Source organism: Piliocolobus tephrosceles, chromosome 3 (genome assembly GCF_002776525.5).
Source record: "Piliocolobus tephrosceles isolate RC106 chromosome 3, ASM277652v3, whole genome shotgun sequence".
Classification (NCBI taxonomy): domain Eukaryota; kingdom Metazoa; phylum Chordata; class Mammalia; order Primates; family Cercopithecidae; genus Piliocolobus; species Piliocolobus tephrosceles.
The window spans coordinates 85,944,963-85,971,511 of NC_045436.1; the positions used below are offsets into that span (position 1 = coordinate 85,944,963).

Consider the following 26,549-nt stretch of genomic DNA (forward strand, 5'->3'; position numbering starts at 1 on the left):
ATAAAAAGACCAAACTTATGATCGATTAGAGTACCAGAAGGAGACAGGGAAAATGGAAACAAGCTGGAAAACACACTTCAGGATATTATCCAGGAGAAATTCCCCAACCTAGCAAAACAGACCAACATGCAAATCAGGAAACACAGAGAACACCGTTAAGATACTTCACGAGAAGATCAACCCCAAGACACATAATCATTAGATTCTCCAAGGTTGAAACGAAGGAAAAACTGTTAAGAGCAGGCAGGGAAAAATGCCAGGTAACCTACAAAGGGAAGCCCATCATACTAACAGCAGACTTCTCAGGAGAAACTCTACAAGCCAAAAGAGATTGGGGGCTAATATTCAACACTCTTATAGTAATGAATTTTCAACCCAGAATCTCATATCCAGCCAAAGTAAGCTTCATAAGTGAAGGAGAAATAAAATCCTTTACAGACAAGCAAATGTTGAGGAATTTCATTACCACCAGGCCAGTCCTGCAAGAGCTCTGGAAAGAAGCACTAAAAATGGAAAAAACAAAACAAAACAAAACCAGTGCCAGCCACTGCAAAAACACACCAAAAAATAAAGACTAATGACATTATGAAGAAACTGCATCAACTAGTGTGCAAAATAACCAAATAGCATCATGATGACAGGATCAAATTCACACATAACAATATTACCTTTAAATGTTAATGGGCTAAATGCACCAATTAAAAGACACAGACTGACAAACTGGATAAGGAGTCAAGACCCATTGGTGTGCTGTATTCAGGAGACTCATCTTACGTGCAAAGACACACACAGGCTCAAAATAAAGGGATGGAGGAAAATTTACCAAGCAAATGGAAAGAAAAAAAACAAAACAAAACCAGGGGTTGCAATCTTAGTTGCTGACAAAACAGACTTCAAAACAACAAAGATCATAAAAGACAAAGAAGGGCATTACACAATGGTAAAGGGAATAATTCAGCAAAAACAGCTATATTCGGAATATGTATTCACCCAATATAGGAGCACCCAGATTCATAAAGTAAGTTCTTAGAGACCTACAAAGAGACTTAGACTCCCATACAGTAATAGTGGGAGACTTCAACACCCCACTGTCAGTATTAGATCAACGAGACATAAAATTAAGGATATTCAGGACTTGAACTCAGCTCTGGATCAAGTAAACCTAGTAAACATCTACAGAACTCTCTACTCCAACAGAATATATTCTTCTCAGTGCCACATGACACTTATTTTAAAATTCGACCACATAATTGGAAGTAAAACACTCTTCAGCAAATGCAAGAGAACTGAAATCATAACAGTTTCTCACAACACAGTTCAATAAAATTAGAACTCAGGATTAAGAAACTCACTCAAAACCATATTGCTTCATGGAAATTGAACAACCTGCTTCTTAATGACTCCTGGATAAATAACAAAATTAAGGCAGAAATCAAGTTCTTTGAAACTAATGAGAAGAAAGAGACAATGCACCAGAATCTCTGAGACACAGCTAAAGAACTGTTAAAAGGGAAGTTTATGTCCCTAAATGTCCACATCAGAAATCTAAAAAGATCTCAAATTGATACTCTAACATCACAATTAAAAGAGCAAAAGAAGAAAAAGAGCAAACTTATCCAAAAGCTAACAGAAGACAAGAAATAACTAAAAGAATTGAAGGAGATAGAGACATGAAAAACTCTCCAAAAAAATCAATCCAGGAGCTGTTTTTTTTTTTTTGAAAAAATTAACAAAATAGACTGCTAACTAGACTAATTAAGAAAGACAAGAATCAAATAGACATAATAAAAATGATAAAGAGGATATAACCACTGACGCCATGAAAATACAAACTACCATCAGAGAATACTATAAACATCTCTATGCAAATAAACTAGAAAATCTAGAAGAAATGGATAAATTCTGGGATGCATACACCCTACCAAGACTAAACCAGGAAAAAGTTGAATCCCTGAATATACCAACAACAAGCTCTGAAATTAAGGCAGTAATAGCCTACCAACCAAAAAAAGCCCAGGACCAGACAGATTCACAGCTGAATTCTACCAGAATACAAAGAGGAGTTAGTACCATTCCCTCTGAAACTATTTCAGACAATTGAAAAGGAGGGACTCCTCCCTAACTCATTTTATGAAGCCAGCATCATCCTGATACCAAAACCAGGAAGAGACACAACAAACAAAGAAAACCTCATGTCAGTATCCCTGATAAACATCGATGAGAAAATCCTAAGTAAAACACTGGCAAACTGAATCCAGCGGCACATCAAAAAACTTATTCACAACGATCAAGTCAGCTTCATCCCTGGGATGCAAGGCTGGTTCAACAAATACAAATCAATAAATGTAATCAATCGCATAAACAGAACCAAAGACAAAAATCACATGATTATATCAATAGATGCAGAAAAGGCCTTTAATAAAATTCAACATCCATTCACGTTAAAAACTCTCAAAAAACTCGGTATTGATGGAACATATCTCAAAATAATAAGAGCTATTTATGACAAACCCACAGCCAATTTCATATTGAATGGGCAAAAGCTGGAAGCATTCCCTTTGAAAACTAGTACAAGACAAAGATGCCCTCTCTCACCACTCCTATTCAACACAGTAATGGAAATTCTGGCCAGGGCAATCAAGAAAGAGAAAGAAATAAAGGGTATTCAAATAGGAGGAGAGGAAGTCAAGTTGTTTCTATTTGCAGACAACATGATTTACATATTTATAAAACCACATCATCTCAGCCCCAAAACTCCTTGAACTGATAAGCAACTTCAGGAAAGTCTCAGGATATGAAATCAATGTGCAAAAATCACAAGCATTCCTTTACACCAACAATACGCAGGCAGAAAGCTAAACCATGAATGAACTCCCATTGAAAATCACTACAAAGAGAATAAAATACCTAGGAATACAGCTAACAAGGGATGTGAAGATCTCTTTAAGGAGAACTACAAATCACTGCTTAAGGAAATAAGAGGGGACACAAACAAATGGAAAAAATTCCATCCTCATGGATAGGAAGAATCAATATCATGAAAATGGCCATACTGCCCAAATTAAGTTATAGATTCAATGCATTTCCACCAAACTACCAGTGCCATTCTTCACAGAATTAGAAAAAACTATTTTAAATTTCAAGTGAAATCAAAGAAGATCCCATATAGACAAGAGAATCCTAGCAAACAAGAACAAAGTTGGAGGCATCATGCTACAAGACTTCAAACTATACTACATGGCTACAGTGACCAAAACAGCATGGTACTTGTACATATAGACCAACAGAGCAGGACCAACATATAGACCAATGGAGCAGAACAGAGATTTCAGAAATAACACCACATGTCTACAACCATCTGATCTTCAAGAAACCTGACAAAAATGGGCAGTGGGGAAAGGATCTCCTATTCAGTAAATGGTACTGGGAAAACTGGCTAGCCATATGTAGAAAACCGGAACTGGACTGGAGCCCTACTTTACATCTTATACAAAAATTAACTCAAGATGGATTAAAGAGTTAAAGGTAAAACCCCAAACCATAAAAACCCTAGAAGAATACCTAGGCAATACCATTCACCATAGGCATGGGCAAAGACTTCATGACAAAAATGCCAAAAGCAATTGTAACAAAAGCCAAAATTGACAAATGGTATCTAATTAAACTGAAAAGCTCCTGCACAGCAAAATAAACTATCATCAGAGTGAACAGGCAACTACAGAATGGGAGAAAATTCTTGCAATCTACCCATCTGACAAAGGTCTAATATCCAGAATTTACAAGGAACTTAAACATATTTACAAGAAAAAAACAAACAATCCCATCAAAAAATAGGCAAAGGATATGAACAGATCCTCCTCAAAAGAAGACATTTACACAGCCAACAAACATGAAAAAAAGCTCAACATCACTGATCATCAAAGAAATGCAAATCAAAACCACAATGAGATACCATTTCATGCCAGTCAAAATGGTGACCACTAAAAAATCAGGAAACTACAGATGCTGGTGAAGGTGTGGAGAAATAGGAATACTTTTACATTGTTGGTGGGAATGTAAATTAGTTCAACCATTGTAGAAGACATTATGGTGATTCCTCAAGGATCTAGAAGCAGAAAAACCATTTGGACCCAGCAATCCCACTACTGGGTGTATACCCAAGGAATATAAATTATTCTATTATAAAGACACATACTCATGTATACTTATTGCAGTACTATTTACAATAGCAAAGACATGGAACCAACCCAAATGCCCATCAATGATAGACTGGATAAAGAAAATCTGGAATAAAAATGGATAAAGAAAAACATGGAATACTATGAAGCCATATAAAAGAATGACATCATGTCCTTTGCAGGGACATGGATGAAGCTGGAAGCCATCATCTTCAGCAAACTAATAGAGGAGTAGAAAACCAAAGACTGCATGTTCTCACTCACAAATGTGAGTTGAACATTGAGAACACATGGACACAGAGAGGGGAACAACACACCCCATGGCCTGTTGGGTGGTGGTGGGTAAGGGAAGGGATCTTAGAGGACAGGTCAGTAGGTCTAGCGAACCACCATGGCACACATATACCTATGTAAGAAACATATACCTATGTAAGAAACCTGCATGTTCTGTACATGTATCTTGTTTTTTTTTTTTTAGAAGAAATAAGAAAAAGAGGTTTAATTGGCTCATGGTTCTGTAGGCTTTACAGGAAGTGTGGTGCCAACATCTTCTGGTGAGGCCTCAGGAAGCTTACAGTCCTGTCCTGACAGAAGGCAATAGGGAGCTAGCATGTCACATGGCAAGAGTGGGAACAAGAGAGAGAGGAGGAGGAGTCAGGCTCCTTTAAACCATCAACTCTCATAACAACTCTCACATGAATTAGCAGAACAAGAACTCACTTATTACCATTGGGAGGGCACCAAACCATTCATGAGGGATCTTCCCTCATGATCCAAACACCTCCTACCAGGCCCCACATTGAACATTAGGGATTACATTTGAAATGAGATTTGGAGGGGACAAACATTCAAACAACATCATTCTGCCTCTGATCCCCCTAAATTCATGTCCTCCTCACACATCAGAATACAACCATGTCTTTGCAATAGTCCACCAAAGTCTTAACTTGCTTCAGCATTAACTCAAGTCTCAAGTCCCAATTGTCAAGTCTCAAGTATCATCTAGAGATGAATCCATTGATCCTATGAGCCTGTGAGATCAAAAACAAGTTATTTACTCCCAATATACCAGGTGCTACAGATATTGGGTATACATTATCATTTGAAAAGGGAGGAATTGGCCAAAAGAGAGGCAATATGCCCATACAAGTCTGAAACTTAGCAGGACAGTCATTAAATCTTAAAGCTCCAAAACAATCTCCTTTGATATCATGTCCTACATCCTGGGCACAATGGTGTGAGATGTAGGCTATGAAGGCCTTGGACAGGTTTGTCCCTGTGGCTTTCCAAGATGCAACCCCTGTGGCTGCTCTCAAAGGTTGGAGTTGAGTACCTATGGTTTTTCCACACTGAGGTTGCAAGCTGCCAATGGCTCTACCAGTCTCAGGTCTGGAGGGTGGCATCCTACTTCCCAAAGCTCCACTAGACGGTTCCCTGGTGGGGACTCTGTAGGGGCTCCCACTCCACATTTCCCATTGGCACTGCCCTAGTATAGTTTCTCTGTGAGGGCTCTGCTCCTGTAGTAGGCTTCTTCCTGGGTATCCAGACTTCCCCATATATGCTCTGGAATCCAGCTGGGAGTTGCCAAGCTTCCTTCACATTTGCATTCTGTGCATCTGCAGGCTGAACATCACATGAAAGCTGCCAAGGATTATGGCTTGCTCCCTCCAGGGTGGCAGCCTGAGCTTTACCTTGGCCCAGTTGAGCTGTGGCTGGAGCCTGAGTGGTCAGGATGCAGGGAGCACTGTCCTGAGGCTGTGCAGGGAAGTGGGGTCCTGGGCCTGACCCCCGAAACCATTCTTCTTCCCTAGGCCTCTGGGCCTGTGATGAGAAGGGCTGTCCCCAAGAACTCTGAAATGCCTTCAAGGCCTTTTACCCATTGTCTTGGCTCCCTTTTAGTCATGCTAATCTCTCTAGCAAATGATTGCTCAGTAGCCTGCTTGGATTTTTTCTACCATAGGGCTGGGATATAAGTTTCCCAAATTTTTATGCTCTGCTGTCCTTTTAAATATAACTTTAAGTCTTTTATTTGCTTCCATACATAATTTAGGGTGTTAGAAGCAGCCATACCGCTTCTTGAATGCTTTGCTGCTTAGACATTTTTTTTTTTTTTTTTTCCTGCCAGGTATCTTGTCGTCATAATTAAGTTCAAACTTCTCAGATCCCTATGACATGAACACACTGCTGTCAAGTTCTTTGCCAGGGTTTAACATGGGTAATCTTTACTCCAGTTCCTGATAACTCCCTGATTTCCACTTAAGACTTAATCAGCCTGGACTCCATTGTCCATATCTCTATCAGCATTTTGGTTATAACCATTTAATCAGTCTCTAAGAAGTTTCAAACTTTTTCTCATTTTCCTGTCTTCTTCTGAGCCTTCCAAACTCTTTCAATCTCTGCCCATTACCCGGTTCCAAAGCTGTTTCCACATTTTTGGGTATTTAACAGCAACACCCCACTCCTGGTACCAATTATCTGTGTTAGTTTATTCTTGTGTTGCTATAAAGAAATACCTGAGACTGGGTAATATATTTAAAAAAAGATGGTTAATTGGCTCTCAGTTTTACAGGTTTTACAGAAAGCATGGTGCTGACATCTATCTCTGATGAAGTCTCACAAACCTTACAATCATGGTGGAAGGTAACAGGGAGTCAGCATGTCACATGGCATGAACAGGAACAAGAGAAAGGAGGAAGAGCCAGCCTTTTAAACAACCAGCTCTCATGTGAACTAACAGTGAGAACTCACTTATTACCATGGAGAGGACATCAAGCCATTCATGAGGGATCTGCCCCCATGATCCAAACACCCCAGGCCAGCCTCCAACATTGGAGATAATATTTCAACATGAGATTTGGAGGGGACAAATAGCCAAACCATATAAGTTACTATTCTGACTTTCTCTGAAATAGGTGTATTTAGATTGTTCTCTGTTGGATGGTAGAAATAGTTATATATAACTATTATATATAACTTTTATATATAACCTATATAAAAGATAGGTGAGTTATTTATAACTTAGAAGTAATATCCACTTGCATACTTCTTTAGTATAGAACTAACTTTAGTATGGTTAGTTAAGTTTCATCATTAAGAATGACTTTCATTTAGTGAACATTTAGTGTCAAAAGTTAATGCTGGCCAGGCGTGGAGGCTCACGCCTGTAATCCCAGCACTTTGGGAAGCTGAGGTGGGCAGATCATGAGGTCAGGAGATTGAGACCATCCTGGCTAACACGGTGAAATCCCATATCTACTAATACAAAAAATTAGCCAGGCGTGGTGGCAGGCGCCTGTAGTCCCAGCTACTCAGGAGGCTGAGGCAGGAGAATGGTGTGAACCCAGGAGGCAGAGCTTGCAGTGAGCTGAGATTGTGCCACTGTACTCCAGCCTGGGTGACAGGGAGAGACTCCATCTTAGGAAAAAAAAAAAAAAAAAAGTTAATGCTGCCATCAGTCCTGTACTTCTGAGACATGGATTGTTGGATGCTTAAAATGGTTTATGATAAAAAGTCTTAAAGTTCTAATCTGACTTTTAAAGTTTTAAATTTCTAACAAAGATGGTAAAACAGACACTGGGCCCTATTTGAGAGTGGAGGGTGGGAGGAGGAAGAGAAGCAGAAAAAATAACTATTGGGCACTAGGCTTAGTACCTTGGTGATAAAATAAGCTGTACAACAAACACCTGTGACATGAGTTTACCTATATAACATACCTGCACATGTACCCTTGAACCTAAAATAAAAGTTAATAAAAATTTATTACAAATTAAAAATAATATACAACACCAAGAGTGAGACCTGATGTAAACTGTGGACTTTGGATGACAATGATGTGTCAATGAAGGTTCATCAATTGTAACAAATATACCACTCTGATGGGTGAGGTTGATAACAGGAAAGGTTGTGCATGTGTGGGGTAGTGGGTATGTGGGAAATTTCTATTCCTCTCGATTTTGCTCTATGAAAAGCAAAAACTTAAAGGACTTAAAAATTATAGTGAAGGCATTAAATTTGGAAAAATCAATAACCTAGTTCCTTACTATGAAATCATATGGCATAGTTCTCTAAATGTAACCCTTATATGTTGTTTTCATGGACTTCATACACACTTGCTCTAGGAATAAAAGAGCAAAGTATTTTCATGTTTCCTTTTTTTCTGAGTTTGTATCAGTACTGGGTGTGTGCAGGTGGGGATAGGAGGGTTATCATTAGCTAATTTTAGAACTGAGTTGAATGGAGGAATTATAATTTTCCAATAAAAAAATTCAAGAAGTGTCTTTTGCCTCCCAGGTGGTAAAATCATGTATACTTTTTATTTCCTTTTCTGGTCTCTTTATAATTTCCAAGTGTTCAGCAAAGTGTGGTTATTAGTTTTTATAATAAAAGATTTTAGGTTATTTCTCTGATTTCTAAGAGTAAGACAAAAATAAAGTTTTAAAGTTCTAATCTGAAATTTTCAGTGACCACATTTCAGCAGTGTTCAAAGGAATATGTACAATCAAGGCAAATATTTTGTCTCCACTCCTGATTTCCCTGATGATAGAATTTTCCTAAGCATATTCCTGGCCTTGCTCTTTGTCCCTCTATTCTCTCTCCCTAGGAGGTTGAAGGATTTATTTGACTAGTAAATTTAGGAAGGTTCAGTCCTATTTATCTTCTTTTTAGAAAAAAGCTGTCTGCAGGGAGCAAGTTACCTCTGCTATTTTTCTAGGAGCAGATTCTTCCCCTTTAGAGAAAGATCCTGTACTTGTTCAACACTGCCTGTATCTAGATACCTTCTCTGCCTGCTTGTTTTTAAGTAAGCCCATTTGGCTCTCAAACTAAGCTACAGTCTTCAATTTGTCTTTTATTAAAAAACAAAGATATTTTTGGCCTTCATATGCTACTCTTTATTTTTCAAGTTGCTTAGAACACAGCCATGGAAGAAGGAAGCCATTTTATTGTTTCATGTATTTCTCATGTCTGACAGTTGACATTCTTCCTGAATTCTCTGTCATCAAAAAGCTTTGTTTGACTCTCTAGTAAACACAATTTCTAAATCTAACGAATCTCATCATGACCAGCTCTCAGAGCCTACACTTGAACACTACTGTTTTTCTCCAATGGATGGAATTCAAGCTACTTCTTTGCAATTTCAGAAAGCAGTCAGAAAAAAACAGCCTTAGGTTATCATTTTGATTTTTTAAGGTTACTGTTGATCCTGATGCTGAACACTGAGGGAAAAATGCTTCAATTACAGGCAGACAAACTCTTCTATAATAACACAGACAAATCTTCAAAACTCATATTATTTGTGACCAACTCCTGAAGAAATATACTTTTAGATAACCTTCACATAGAAGGCAGGTAAATCACTCATCATATGTACATATGACATTTCTGGATATAATTACCTCAGCTGTGTGCTTTGCCACATGCCCCACGATGACAATGACCTTCCCTTTGAAGTTCTGCAGCATAGCAGTGTAAGGGCCCTGGGTAAGCTCCCCTTCTGCAGTGAAGGCAGCACTGAATGGAATGTTGATGCTTCCTGAAATGTGACCACGAATAAAGCTGAGAAGGAAAGTTTAAGGAAAACATTTATTTGTGTGCAATCATGAGTGTCTGAGGGAAACTCACAGAGCTAAGTGACTCCCAGAAGAAAATACTAAACATCTTCCAGCTCATATGAGTATTTTATCTAAATGAAGTAAGGCACCTCCAAGAGAAAAAAAAAATTAAATTTGAAAATGAAGTAGAAAAGAGAAAGGAAGATGACTAGCCAAAGGTGTAAAAGGATTTTACATCAAAAGCATTTCTCATTACATAAACGCAGATATGGGGTAAACAATAACCATATTTAAAGAGGTTCTATAATGAGTGGAGATAGTGGAGATGGACTACATATCTTATAATTTAAATTTTCTAGTCAGCTGCTGCTTCATCATTTCTTTTAAAGAAAAGGATATGACATTAATAGTGAGAGAAAGAACCATAAATAAGTTCTGAAAAATGAAAGGAGAGAGAATCAACATTAACATTCCAGTGGACATTGTTTAGTTGAAATTTTCTAGAATGGGCAGAGAATTTATGATCATGCATAGATTACCTTTGAACTTCATCAGCATTAATTTTTCAAACATTTCTAATTATTCAATATGCCCAACTGTAGTTTTCCTGAAGAGTCATGACTTTTCTCTCAGAATATAATTACTCTGATGGTACTTTAAAAAAAAAAAACTGAAAGTACTTTTATTTTCAGTAAAGATCTACTTTAAAATGAAAATTTTTTATAACACAAACTAAGAACATAACAACTCATGTATTCTCAGCACCTGTATCTACATCTGTCCAGGCCTGAATCAGTTGCCAGAGTGTTTCCGTATTTATCAAACAACCTTTACCAACCATGAACATCTTCTCTTTTTTAGTGTGTTTAAAGTAGCAAAAGCAATACAAATCTATCCTGGTCAAATGCTGTAGCAGACATGTTTGGGTTGCCTGCCCACCTACTGTTTTCTTGTTTGGAAGAGCATCAGCCACTGACCCTGAGGAAAGGGTGAGTCTAGCTGTCATATTGGTATCAGATGACCCTGCTATAACCATGACTGACCAGATGGTGGAGGGGAGGGTGATGGTGGATATATGATGCAGGCTGAGCCAATGAGATTCTCTCCTTTGAAAATCGGAAATAAAATACATAAAAGATAATGCTCAGACTGTGTTAAGCGTTACATGTAAAGTCACCTTTAAGGGCCTCTTCCATAAAATTTGTTCAGCCACTTAGAAAATTAGAAGACCCTGACTCTAAAAGAAGAACTGTTTAATAGATAAATTTAGTGACTACTGCGTTTGGTTAAAAAAGTACCCATCTATATCTAAATAACCATATCTAGTAACTATATCTATAATCATAGATAAGTATTAAGGTGATTTTGTAGGTTCAATATCACCTATTTATTATGTGCCTTTAAAGATTTTAATCTAAACTCCTTTCAGTTACTAGAAGTATATCATAAAGTTATTATCATATTATCCTTGTGATTTATTTGTTAAAATCTAGATTAAATATTAAAATGCTTCACAAAATATGAGAGCAATGGAGTCTTTTTTGAAAGAGAAAGTTTTTCAAAATGCAAAATGATTCCAAACCTTTTTTAGGCTACACTTTGGAAAATAAGGCATAAAAGAAACAGAGTTTTAAACCACGTTTCCTTATTCTTAATCTACTTCAACCAAAAAGTCCTGGATAATATCTAAGAACACTCATCCAAGAACACTCTTGTCATGAAACTTCTAGCACAAAAATGACTGAGTAAGCATGAATGTCTTTAGACATGGTGGTTAAACCTCTAAATTTTCTATCATTACTGGCAAACAGCAGAGGCGAATGCATTATTGGCAAACAACAGAGGAGAATGAGATTGGCCTAGTTATAAATAAGTGCATTTACAATGAATAGCCTGTTGTTTAAATAAGTCGGATAATGAAGACAACTTTGGTTATTTAGAAATCTTTTCTTTTTTCCATGGAAATTACTTACATTGCCTACAATACAATTTCTCATGTGACACATACAGCATTAGATGAAATAGAACTGCTTTAGGCAACTTCTAGACATTTGAGAGGTGGTCAGATTATATTGTAAATCTAGGCAGATGGATACTTTTTTCACTTGTTGAGTCCTTCATAATCAGAATAAAATATGAGGTATTTGGAAACTGAGCCAGGAACAGATTTCTGTATATTTTATATTAGGAAGAATAAATAAAGAGGGAAATAGAAGAAAATTTTTGACATACGGTGACTGAATAACCATAGTTGACTGTCATCAGTCATGAGTAAAATCTGGCAAGTAAAGAGAAATGATGGAGAATATGTTGAGACAAGCACATTTTTCCATGCTGTAAGAACTTTGGTTTTATTTCACTATATTACAGTGGAAAACAAGTATACACAGGACCTTCACACAAAGGTAGGGTTAGAGATGAACATGCAACACTACATATTTTAGAAGTATGACTGTCACTTTATTGCTTTCTGTCTAATATAGATAAAAATCTTAACCCTCTATACTAATGTTTTACATTTTAAAAAGGCATTTCTCATTACATAAACACAGATATGGGGTAAAAAATAACCACACTTAAAGAGGTTCTATAATGAGTATAATATTCAATAGTCAAGACACTATGCTATTTTATAAATGAAGAATTTAAAAAGCTACAGCTTCGAAGAACCCAGTTCAGAGGAAATATTACTATTAAGGAAATAGCCAAAGTATTTATGGGGCGATTAGCCCCAATCACATATATATCATGATATTGTAATCCCAACAATGACATTACAATTTTTGGTTAGGTTTTGGCAAAAGTGGCAATGGTATCCATAAATACTAATTTTTAACTTTCAGGGTTCATAGGAAATGAGAATTTTTGATGACATACTTGAAAGAGTTAAAAGATAAAAAACGTCATTACAGAAGTCAGCAGTAATTACAATGAAATCTCTAGACTGGAATAATAATAGTTATGAAAGCATAAAAGCATCCAGTTATTGTAACAGTCACTTCACCACGTGTTTGAATATGGTTGTTTACTACTCTGAATGCACTACAGGATACATTCCAGTAAACATATGAATTTTCTTTGGCATATGGTGACCTTACATTATATATCTTACCCTGTCTTGGAATAAATTGTACCCCTCCCTGCAAATAAACCATTCAGATCAACATTCCATTTGGCAGATATTATCAAAAGCATTTGAATGTATACTTAGAACAAAATCAAAATTTTGCATTAAACAGAATTTGATAGCCCAATGCACAGACAGATTAAAAAAATTACTGTAAGCTTCTGATAAATAAGTTGGATAATCAGAATATCATTAACAGGTAGGGATAATGTATATTATCTTCTAGGTTTCTAAGATACGAAAACTTTCCTGTATTCATAATTCAGTCTACATAACAATGCTGTAAGTAGATATGCTGTACTTCAAACAGAAAAAAATCAGGTCTAAGTACATAGGTACAGTGTATAAGTAAATTACATGGTATTTAACCAAGAATATTCAAAAACACTCTTCAATTTACAAAAAGATTGGAAAATTCCTTTAAAATATTGCTTAAAATTCAACACAGAAACCAGCTCATGTTTTTTTAAATCCTAAAAGAGCACAGCATTTTTGTTGGATGCCATACTTAGTGACGTCATATCTCTAAAGACAACCCACACCAATATTTCACCAAACCACCCAAGAACATCTACCTACCTTTGCTTTTTGGCTGTTTGTCTGCTGGGTTAACTAATTATAATTAGTGTTATAGACTTTTCAGCCCAAACTGAAGGTTTTACCTTTAGTGTATCAACAGCCAAAAAGAAATATGAAATTAAACCCATAGTTCTCTCATAGATAATATAACTAAATAGCATTAACTGATACAAAAACGATGTTTAGATATCACTATTTTCTTTGCTAAATCTATTGATACTTTGAATGGCATCACCATCCCCCAAATCAAACAGTCAAAAATCTCATTTCCAACATCTTATTAGTAGCAACATCCAATATTCTGCTGCTCTAATAAATCCTGTACTCACATTTTTATTCCCATTACCCCTTGTCTATTTCAGATATTGATTTGTCTTGAGCTTAAACTACTGTAGTAACTGTTTTCTCCAACTTTTGTCTTTTCTCTTGGAAATACACTTGATTTACAATATTGACAGAGAAAAAATTTAAAAGCAAAGCGTTCTGATTATCATATCCTTTCTGAGAAACTTTCCATGACAGCCTATTGGACAAAGCCTGTATTTCTCAGTTCAGTCCTCATGAACAGAACCTAACTACTTTAATTCTAACCAAACTAAATCATGCATGTTACCAATATGTTTTCTATCTCCTGTAGTCTTCTCTTTCTAAATACCTTTTTCTCCTTATTTTGCACAAACATCCATCCTTCATATGTTTCATCCATGAAATTTTCCCTTCCCACAGTATCTGTACATCTCTCATAACAGCAATTTGATTTTATATAAAATATTCTAATGAAAATGACTTCTATCTAAACAATGGATAGAAACAATGTGTATTATATTTATTTCATCTTTGAATCTTTTTTTCTTTTCCTGAGACAGTGTCTCACTCTGTCACCCAGGTTGGAGTGTAGTGGCACGATCTCAGCTCACTGCAAGCTCCGCCTCCTGGGTTCACACCATTATCCTGCCTCAGGCTCCTGAGTAGCTGGGACTACAGGCGCCCGGCACGACGCCTGGCTAATGTTTTGTATTTTTAGTAGAGACGAGGTTTCACCGTGTTAGTCAGGATTATCTCGATCTCCTGACCTCGTGATCCGCCCGCCTCGGCCTCCTAAAGTGCTGGGATTACAGGCGTGAGCCACCGCGCCCGGCTCATCTTTGAATCTCTTGCAATGATTAACAGAATGCTTGGAACATCACTTACATATTTGGTGAGTAAATGAATTTCAGAATTTTGCCAAACCTGGAGTAACTAGTATCAGCAGCAAATATGCTAAGGTGCCTTCTGGCCACCCTAACCAGTGGCACCAGTATCTAACAATGCTTCCAAGTGTCAACGATATAGAATTTCCCTTTGTCAGCACACACTTTGAGAAAAGGGAAAGAAACAGCAACAAAAGTAATTTCTCTGGATTTTCTTCAGCATAGGCCCACTAAAACTGGTTTATTTAGGGAAAAGCTAGGGACCTCACTCTTTATGACAGGATATGAAAGAATCATTATACACATCAAATTTCTGGATAATTCAATCCTAATTTTGCATGCAAGATTATCTCTACCCTCATCCATCATCTACAATGCATTAAAGTAATTTTTCTGAAATAAAAATCTGAGCATGGCACCAACCTGTTAAGATTTTTTAAAGTTTCTTACTGCCTTTGGAATAAAACCCGAATTTCTTAGCATGTTATAAGACATTTTCAATGAAGCTACTTTTACCTACTCTAGTCTCATCACTGATTCTCATATATTCCAGACATACTCATCCATAGTTCTTGTAACTTTCTAAAAGTGTCCTTCTCACCTTCTCTGGGCCTCAAACAATGTGGTTTTTCGATGCTTTCTTTCTCTTCTTTGCTGGGTTACTAACTTCTACTTGTTTTTTAAGACTCATGTCAGACATCACCTGGTTTTAGGTGCCCATCCTATATTTCCAGGAATTTGGGTATGCTTCAGACATAGACCATTTCATATTATACTGCAATTATCTATTTCACTTATCTATTTTAGTTATAAGACTGTGAGCTTCTGGTGGGCAGGGGTGCTGTAATTAAACTCTATTTCCCCATTGACTGGCAAAGCAGGTCCTCAAACAGGACTGGCTGGCTGATTGAATGAGACTGTATGGCACTCTAGGAACTGGGGTCATGGATGGTTCACACAGCAAATAGGAACTCTTTAACAGCTAATATACCTTTCATAACTAACAATCCAGACATGATGACATTCCTCAGCAGTTGCTATCATATACTCCCACATTTTATACAAAGCCCATTCAAATATGGGAATACAATTGGATGGAAATTTTAATTTAGATAGATTGAACCTAAGTCCAAATGAGATGAAAAAAATCTTACTAAACCTTCTCATCAGTATCTAACCTGCTCTGATCATGAGTATCTTTAAATTGCTTTGAAGAAGTTTTTATAAATTAATTCTTAAGGACAAAGAGACAAGAGTAATACTAGTGTTCACTAAGGATGAATGTGCCATAATGAAATAATGAATACAATTGAGTTTATGTGTTTTTCAAAACACAAATTTAAGCCTGAGGTTGTCTTTGGTATAGTTTTAGATGCTAACATTTTTCAAAAAAATCAAAAAGTAAGAGTTTTACAAGTAAATCTCAGCCTTGAGCAAAAACTCAGCCTTGATTTCAAGCAAATGAGTAACATTCCTTTAAAGTATTGCTGTTTACAGATAACATAAGTTGGATCCACAATTACATGACTAAGACCTCTCTTAATGTGAAGTCCAAGAAAACTGAAACCCTAAATATTTCTAACTGTTAAAGAAAACAAGAGTTTGCCTGTGTATGACCATGGAAACTATTAACATCTGAAATTCATGTCACTACATGAGAAACATTTTCTATTGCCTCCTTATAAAACGCAATTTTTGTTTGCTTTGAAATTCTCAAAATACATTGAAGAACAAATATATCTGGCTTGATTTTTAACTAGATTAACATTTCATGTTTCTCTCTTCTAAAAGCAAACAAAAAAAATGTGATTTCAACAAAAACTGCTGTTTTGCCTCTCTGAGCCTTTGAATTTAGTATTAAGAGTTTAGACCACATTAGGGGTTCTTCTTATACTGAAGTTTTGGGATTATGTTTTTATTGTTAAGTGGGTAAAGTCTGTCTTCATGTCGTTCAGCTTTCTTTTTCTGTATTCTCCATTCCCTTGGCCCACATTGGGGTTTAGGTAGTTCCCTAAGATTGTTGACACCTTAATGTGCTGCTTCTCTCCTACAATCACAAAAACTCAACATAGGTTAAAATTTCGCCACCCGCAGGCTTTCTGTATTTTAACTGAGACTATTCATAACACAAGCTAAATGACTGAAGCCTTACAGTAGCGTTTCAGGCATCAAGTGAAGGTTCTGAAGGGAGCTTGGTGGTAGTGGTGGGGCCGTCCCTTAAATTTATTGGTAGACAGCTTATTTTGCCTGTGGATAAGATTGCCTCCCTACCTTTCATAAGCAATCATTGAAATCATTTTACATACGTTAAAAAAAAGACGAGATGAAATATATTCTTAGACATTAAATCTCCTGGAAGCACAATTTAGGGAAAAAAATTTCACCTATATAAAGAGGTAAGAAGTGTGTTAGACAAAGACTTCCAATTTAAATGATGTATAAAAGCAAAACAGAAGCTGAACATGATTGGGGGGGGGGGCAGAGCAAGATGGCCGAATAGGAACAGCTCCAGTCTCCATCTCCCAGCGCGAGCGACACAGAAGACCGGTGATTTCTGCATTTTCAACTGAGGTACTGGGGTCATCTCACTCGGGAGTGCCAGACAATCCGTGCGGGTCAGCTGCTGCAGCCCGACCAGCGAGAGCTGAAGCAGGGCGAGGCATCGCCTCATCTGGGAAGCGTGAGAGGGAAGGGAGTCCCTTTTCTTAGCCAGGGGAACTGAGACACACAACACCTGGAAAATCGGGTAACTCCCACCCCAATACTGCAATATAACACCGGCACACCGGAGAATATATCCCACACCTGGCCGGGAGGGTCCCACGCCCACGGAGCCTCCCTCCTTGCTAACACAGCAGTCTGTGGCAATCTAACAGCAAGGCAGCAGCGAGGCTGGGGGAGGGGCGGCGGCATCGCTGAGGCTTAAGTAGGTAAATAAAGCGGCTGGGAAGCTCGAACTGGGTGGAGCTCACAGCAGCTCAAGGAAACCTGCCTGTCTCTGTAGACTGCGCCTCTGGGAAAAGGGCTCAGCTAAAGGAGCAGAAGCCTGTGCAAACGCGAACGACTCTGTCTGACAGCTTTGAAGAGAGCAGTGGATCTCCCAACAAGGAGGTTGAGATCTGAGAAGGGGCAGTCTGCCTGCTCAAGTGGGTCTCTAACCCCTGAGTAGCCTAACTGGGAGACATCCCCCACTAGGGGCAGTCTGACACCCAACACCTCACAGGGTGGAGTACACCCCTGAGAGGAAGCTTCCAAAGCAAGAATCAGACAGGTGCACTCGCTGTTCAGCAATATTCTGTCTTCTGCAACCTCTGCTGCTGATACCCAGGCAAACAGGGTCTGGAGTGGACCTCAAGCAATCTCCAACAGACCTATAGCTGAGGGTCCTGACTGTCAGAAGGAAAACTATCAAACAGGAAGGTCACCTATACCAAAACCCCATCAGTACGTCACCATCATCAAAGACCAGAGACAGATAAAACCACAAAGATGGGGAAAAAGCAGGGCAGAAAAGCTGGAAATTCAAAAAATAAGAGCGCATCTCTTCCTGCAAAGGAGCACAGCCCATCGCCAGCAACGGATCAAAGCTGGTCAGAGAATGACTTTGACGAGATGAGAGAAGAAGGCTTCAGTCCATCAAACCTCTCAGAGCTAAAGGAGGAATTACGTACCCAGCGCAAAGAAACTAAAAATCTTGAAAAAAGAGTGGAAGAATTGACAGCTAGACTAATTAATGCAGAGAAGGTCATAAACGAAATGACAGAGATGAAAACCATGACACGAGAAATATGTGACAAATGCACAAGCTTCAGTAACCGACTCGATCAACTGGAAGAAAGAGTATCAGCGATGGAGGATCAAATGAATGAAATGAAGCGAGAAGAGAAACCAAAAGAAAAAAGAAGAAAAAGAAATGAACAAAGCCTGCAAGAAGTATGGGATTATGTCAAAAGACCAAATCTACGTCTGATTGGGGTGCCTGAAAGTGAGGGGGAAAATGGAACCAAATTGGAAAACACTCTACAGGATATCATCCAGGAGAACTTCCCCAACCTAGCAGGGCAGGCCAACATTCAAATTCAGGAAATACAGAGAACGCCACAAAGATACTCCTCGAGAAGAGCAACTCCAAGACACATAATTGCCAGATTCACCAAAGTTGAAATGAAGGAAAAAATCTTAAGGGCAGCCAGAGAGAAAGGTCGGGTTACCCACAAAGGGAAGCCCATCAGACTGACAGCAGATCTCTCGGAAGAAACTCTACAAGCCAGAAGAGAGTGGGGGCCAATATTCAACGTTCTTAAAGAAAAGAATTTTAAACCCAGAATTTCATATCCAGCCAAACTAAGTTTCATAAGTGAAGGAGAAATAAAATTCTTTACAGATAAGCAAATGCTTAGAGATTTTGTCACCACCAGGCCTGCCTTACAAGAGACCCTGAAGGAAGCCCTAAACATGGAAAGGAACAACAGGTACCAGCCATTGCAAAAACATGCCAAAATGTAAAGACCATCGAGGCTAGGAAGAAACTGCATCAACTAATGAGCAAAATAACCAGTTAATATCACAATGGCAGGATCAAGTTCACACATAACAATATTAACCTTAAATGTAAATGGACTAAATGCTCCAAATAAAAGACACAGACTGGCAAACTGGATAAAGAGTCAAGACCCATCAGTCTGCTGTCTTCAGGAGACCCATCTCACATGCAGAGACATACATAGGCTCAAAATAAAGGGATGGAGGAAGATCTACCAAGCAAATGGAGAACAAAAAAAAGCAGGGGTTGCAATCCTAGTCTCAGATAAAACAGACTTTAAACCATCAAAGATCAAAAGAGACAAAGAAGGCCATTACATAATGCTAAAGGGATTAATTCAACAGGAAGAGCTAACTATCCTAAATATATATGCACCCAATACAGGAGCACCCAGATTCATAAAGCAAGTCCTTAGAGACTTACAAAGAGACTTAGACTCCCATACAATAATAATGGGAGACTTCAACACTCCACTGTCAACATTAGACAGATCAACGAGACAGAAAGTTAACAAGGATATCCAGGAATTGAACTCATCTCTGCACCAAGCGGACCTAATAGACATCTATAGAACTCTCCACCCCAAATCAACAGAATATACATTCTTCTCAGCACCACATCGCACTTATTCCAAAATTGACCACATAATTGGAAGCAAAGCACTCCTCAGCAAATGTAAAAGAACAGAAATTATAACAAACTGTCTCTCAGACCACAGTGCAATCAAACTAGAACTCAGGACTAAGAAACTCAATCAAAACCACTCAACTACATGGAAACTGAACAACCTGCTCCTGAATGACTACTGGGTACATAACGAAATGAAAGCAGAAATAATGATGTTCTTTGAAAACAATGAGAACAAAGATACAACATACCAGAATCTCTGGGACACATTTAAAGCAGTGTGTAGAGGGAAATTTATGGCACTAAGTGCCCACAAGAGAAAGCAGAAAAGATCTAAAATTGACACTCTAACATCACAATTAAACGAACTAGAGAGGCAAGAGCAAACACATTCAAAAGCTAGCAGAAGGCAAGAAATAACTAAGATCAGAGCAGAACTGAAGGAGATAGAGACACAAAAAACCCTCCAAAAAATCAATGAATCCAGGAGTTGGTTTTTTGAAAAGATCAACAAAATTGACAGATCGCTAGCAAGGCTAATAAAGAAGAAAAGAGAGAGGAATCAAATAGACACAATAAAAAATGATAAAGGGGATATCACCACTGACCCCACAGAAATACAAACTACCATCAGAGAATACTATAAACACCTCTATGCAAATCAACTAGAAAATCTAGAATAAATGGATAATTTCCGGGACACTTACACTCTCCCAAGACTAAACCAGGAAAAAGTTGAATCCCTGAATAGACCAATAGCAGGCTCCGAAATTGAGGCAACAATTAATAGCCTACCCACCAAAAAAAGCCCAGGACCAGATGGATTCACAGCTGAGTTCTACCAGAGGTACAAGGAGGAGCTGGTACCATTCCTTCTGAAACTATTCCAATCAATAGAAAAAGAGGGAATCCTCCCTAACTCATTTTATGAAGCCAACATCATCCTGATACCAAAGCCTGGCAGAGACACAACAAAAAAAGAGAATTTTAGACCAATATCCCTGATGAACATCGATGAAAAATCCTCAATAAAATACTGGCAAACCGGATTCAGCAGCACATCAAAAAGCTTATCCACCATGATCAAGTGGGCTTCATCCCTGGGATGCAAGGCTGGTTCAACATTCGCAAATCAATAAACGTAATCCAGCATATAAACAGAACCAAAGACAAGAACCACATGATTATCTCAATAGATGCAGAAAAGGCTTTTGACAAAATTCAACAGCCCTTCGTGCTAAAAATGCTCAATAAATTCGGTATTGATGGAATGTACCTCAAAATAATAAGAGCTATTTATGACAAACCCACAGCTAATATCATACTGAATGGGCAAAAACTGGAAAAATTCCCTTTCAAAACTGGCACAAGACAGGGATGGCCTCTCTCACCACTCCTATTCAACATAGTGTTGGAAGTTCTGGCTAGGGCAATCAGGCAAGAGAAAGAAATCAAGGGTATTCAGTTAGGAAAAGAAGAAGTCAAATTGTCCCTGTTTGCAGATGACATGATTGTATATTTAGAAAACCCCATCGTCTCAGCCCAAAATCTCCTTAAGGTGATAAGCAACTTCAGCAAAGTCTCAGGATACAAAATTAATGTGCAAAAATCAGAAGCATTCTTATACAACAGTAACAGACAAACAGAGAGCCAAATTATGAATGAACTTCCATTCACAATTGCTTCAAAGAGAATAAAATACCTAAGAATCCAACTTACAAGGGATGTAAAGGACCTCTTCAAGGAGAACTACAAACCACTGCTCAGTGAAATCAAAGAGGACACAAACAAATGGAAGAACATACCATGCTCATGGATAGGAAGAATCAATATCATGAAAATGGCCATACTGCCCAAGGTTATTTATAGATTCAATGCCATCCCCATCAAGCTACCAATGAGTTTCTTCACAGAATTGGAAAAAAACTGCTTTAAAGTTCATATGGAACCAAAAAAGAGCCCACATTGCCAAGACAATCCTAAGTCAAAAGGACAAAGGTGGAGCGTCACGCTACCTGACTTCAAACTATACTACAAGGCTACAGTAACCAAAACAGCATGGTACTGGTACCAAAACAGAGATATAGACCAATGGAACAGAACGGAGTCCTCAGAGATAATACCACACATCTACAGCCATCTGATCTTTGACAAACCCGAGAGAAACAAGAAATGGGGAAAGGATTCCCTATTTAATAAATGGTGCTGGGAAAATTGGCTAGCCATAAGTAAAAAGCTGAAACTGGATCCTTTCCTTACTCCTTATATGAAGATTAATTCAAGATGGATTAGAGACTTAAATGTTAGACCTAATACCATAAAAACCCTAGAAGAAAATCTAGGTAGTACCATTCAGGACATAAGCATGGGCAAGGACTTCATGTCTAAAACACCAAAAGCAATGGCACCAAAAGGTAAAATTGACAAATGGGATGTAATTAAACTAAAGAGCTTCTGCACAGCAAAAGAAACTACCATCAGAGTGAACAGGCAACCTACAGAATGGGAGACAATTTTTGTAATCTACTCATCTGACAAAGGGCTAATATCCAGAATCTACAAAGAACTCAAACAAATTTAGAAGAAAAAAACAAACAACCCCATCCAAAAGTGGGCAAAGGATATGAACAGACATTTCTCAAAAGAAGACATTCATACAGCCAACAGACACATGAAAAAATGCTCATCATCACTGGCCATCAGAGAAATGCAAATCAAAACCACAATGAGATACCATCTCACACCAGTTAGAACGGCAATCATTAAAAAAATCAGGAAACAACAGGTGTTGGAGAGGATGTGGAGCAATCATTAAAAAAATCAGGAAACAACAGGTGTTGGAGAGGATGTGGAGAAATAGGAACACTTTTACACTGTTGGTGGGATTGTAAACTAGTTCAACCATTATGGAAAACAGTATGGCAATTCCTCAAGGATCTAGAACTAGATGTACCATATGACCCAGCCATCCCACTACTGGGTATATACCCAAAGGAGTATAAATTATGCTACTACAAAGACACATGCACACGTATGTTTATTGCGGCACTATTCACAATAGCAAAGACTTGGAATCAACCCAAATGTCCATCTGTGACAGACTGGATTAAGAAAATGTGGCACATATACACCATGGAATATTATGCAGCCATAAAAAAGCATGAGTCTGCGTCCTTTGTAGGGACATGGATGCAGCTGGAAACCATCATTCTTAGCAAACTATCACAAGAAGAGAAAACCAAACCCCGCATGTTCTCACTCATAGGTGGGAACTGAACAATGAGATCACTTGGACTCGGGAAGGGGAGCATCACACACTGGGGCCTATCATGGGTAGTGGGGATGGGGGAGGGATTGCATTGGGGAGTTATACATGATATAAATTGTGAATTGATGGGCGCTGACGAGTTGATGGGTGCAGCACACCAACATGGCACAAGTATACATATGTAACAAACCTGCACATTATGCACATGAACCCTAGAACTTAGAGTATAATAAAAAAAAAAAAAAAAATTCAATGTTTAACCAAAAAAAAAAAAAAAAAGAAATAGAGCATCTGATGTGGAGTTTGAAATAACTGTCATACTCTGAAAGCTTCATAATATACCTCTTAACACTAGAGAGAATCTCTTCCCCTCAAGCAGAAGAGAGGCAATGTACATGAATATGAAATACAAAGAAAAGTAGAGACAGATTTTTGTTTTCAATGATTAGAGACTTCATGCTAAAATGTTCACAGATGTACTCTGGAAAAACTGTGTACAAGCTACGCTTCTGTAAAGACAGTAATTTTTCCTTTGCTTTATAGTATCCTTCTGGAGACATTTTATCTCTCTGGGCCTCAGATCATTTTCTCAAATGATGGGCAGGAATAGATAGTATTTGTACAGTCATGTGTTGCTTATGAAGGGAATATGTTCTAAGAAACATGTCATTGAGCAAGTTTTCCGTGAAAACATCATAGGGCATATTTACACAAAGATGACATATTCATTTATTTACATGTATTTTTTAATATGGAAAACCAAATGTCGCAGAACCATTACTGAATATCAATTATTTCCTCTAGTTGATCTGCAGTGCCAATATCAAGTGCTATATATCAGGTTTCTGTATATGCTCTATCATAATCTCATGGGACCACGGTCATGTATGTAATCCACTGTTGACTGAAACATCGTTATGTGGTGCATGAGTGTATTTTCTATTAAGTGTATAATTGTATCACCTTATTTTTAAAATTTATATTCAACTGGCAAAAGGTCCCAAAACTCTTGCTTATTTTCTGAGACAAAAGTTAAAAACCAATACATAATACTTAATGACTCCACTGGAGTTTCTACTTCAGGAGATTCAGGAGTGGTTCTAATTATGAGACTCAGTTAAGTGTTGTTCACGAACATGGCATGCTTATATAATCTTAGATCAATAAGAATTTGTGTATTTGAAAAGACAAGTAATTGGCAAGTATTTCATACAATTTAAATTGGTCTAAGTGAGGATGGAAGAGGTTACAGAAAGTGAAGAACTCTAGTGTCACTGACTTACGAGGCAAAAACAGGGTCAAAGTGGCAATGTAGGGTGGTGGTGGTGTTGGTGCTGCTTTGTTACTTGGATATACATTTCTATTAACATCTAGAAATAATTATTTAAAATAAAACCAGAACCTGGTGAGTTTCCTACACTGAGGTGAACAATATGAAAAAGTAATGAGAGTAGCCCTACTTAGCTAGATAACTTCTAAAGGTAGAACTTTTGATACCTTCCTTCTGAAATGTGATAGAGATGCTGTTCACACAGCACCATTATGGTCAAGTTTCAATGGCAATACTGATCTGGAGTTTCAATGAGTAGAGTCAGCTGGTGACAAGAGGTCACAGTTATTTAGTTAGTAGAACTGATATTTTCATCTCAAACTCTAATTTTCCAAGGTAGAATCTTTACTTGAATTGGGCTGCTGACTATAATACCCTTCACTGTCACCCTTTTCCTCTTCCTTGTATACCAAAATGATTAGTGCTACCATTTTTGCTCTGCTCCTCCTGGTCACTTGGAATATTCTCCTTGCCCGCACATCACTGTCCTCACTAGATAACCAAAGCATGTGAAATAAGTGATCAAAATACTCTCTGGACAGACACTTATTCCCTGAGGAAGAAAGTGTGGAGATCTGCCTCTCTTCATTCTCACCGCTGTGCCAAATACAAGGTAAATAAGGTCTCTAAAGTGCTTGTGGTATTAACTGTTATTACCATGATTGATTTCTGGTGAAATATTCATCTAATATCATGCATCAGCCAACCATTTACATTTGAATGCAATTAAGATGTCCCAAATAAAGGAAAATTCAAAACTTTCAGCAATAAACACAGAAGACTGTTTAACATTTTAAATGAGAAGGAAGAGTATTCAGCTATCTCTAATCTTTAATCATTTATTTTAATACACCACAAATCATCCCAGATGATTCTTACAAGAATATAGAGACAGAAGCATCAATGTCTATAATGTGTTTAGCTGTGAATACTGCAAATTTCTTTTAAATAGAAGAAAACTGGTTTTTATTTTTAATTTTATTTATTTTTTTATTATTATTATACTTTAAGTTCTAAGGTACATGTGCATAACGTGCAGGTTTGTTACAGTTTCTTAGTCCTGAGTTCTAGTTTGATTGCACTGTGGTCTGAGAGACAGTTTGTTATAATTTCTGTTCTTTTGCATTTGCTGAGGAGTGCTTTACTTCCAATTATGTGGTCAGTTTTGCAATAAGTGCGATGTGCTGCTAAGAAGAATGTATATTCTGTTGATTTGGGGTGCAGAGTTCTATAGATGTCTATTAGGTCTGCTTGGTGCAGAGATGAGTTCAATTCCTGGATTCCTTGTTAACTTTCTGTCTCGTTGATTTGTCTAATGTTGACAGTGGAGTGTTGAAGTCTCCCATTATTATTGTATGGGAGTCTAAGTCTCTTTGTAAGTCTCTAAGGACTTGCTTTATGAATCTGGGTGCTCCTGTATTGGGTGCATATATATTTAGGATAGTTAGCTTTTCCTGTTGAATAGATCCCTTTACCATTATGTAATGGCCTTCTTTGTCTCTTTTGATCTTTGATGGTTTAAAGTCTGTTTTATCAGAGACTAGTATTGCAACCCCTGCATTTTTTTGTTCTCCATTTGCTTGGTAGATCTTCCTCCATCCCTTTATTTTGAGCCTATGTATGTCTCTGCATGTCAGATGGGTCTCCTGAATACAGCAGACTGATGGGTCTTGACTCTTTATTCAATTTGCCAGTCTGTGTCTTTTAATTGGAGCATTTAGTCCATTTACATTTAAGGTTAATATTGTTATGTGTGAACTAATTCTGCCATTATGATATTTACTGGTTATTTTGCTCGTTAGTTGATGCAGTTTCTTCCTAGCCTCGATGGTCTTTACATTTTGGCATGTTTTTGCAATGGCTGGTACCGGTTGTTCCTTTCCATGTTTAGGGCTTCCTTCAGGGTTTCTTGTAAGGCAGGCCTGGTGGTGACAAAATCTCTAAGCATTTGCTTATCTGTAAAGGATTTTATTTCTCCTTCACTGATGAATCTTAGTTTGGCTGGATATGAAATTCTGGGTTGAAAATTCTTTTCTTTAAGAACGTTGAATATTTGCCCCCACTCTCTTCTGGCTTGTAGAGTTTCTGCCGAGAGATCTGCTGTTAGTCTGATGGGCTTCCCTTTGTGGGTAACCCGACCTTTCTCTCTGGCTGCCCT

The 26,549-nt window shown here is 37.8% G+C and overlaps 1 protein-coding gene across 3 annotated transcripts in view; it reads right to left on the minus strand.

Annotated features, from left to right (window-relative positions):
* TBCK (TBC1 domain containing kinase) overlaps window positions 1–26,549 on the minus strand; it is a 269,659-nt gene that overhangs the window by 35,573 nt on the left and 207,537 nt on the right. For all 3 annotated transcript variants that reach the window (XM_023220144.3, XM_023220145.3, XM_023220146.2), the window contains one exon: window positions 9,572–9,731. In XM_023220144.3, the coding sequence (XP_023075912.1) occupies window positions 9,572–9,731 (160 nt within the window). The remainder of the gene's footprint in view (window positions 1–9,571; window positions 9,732–26,549) is intronic.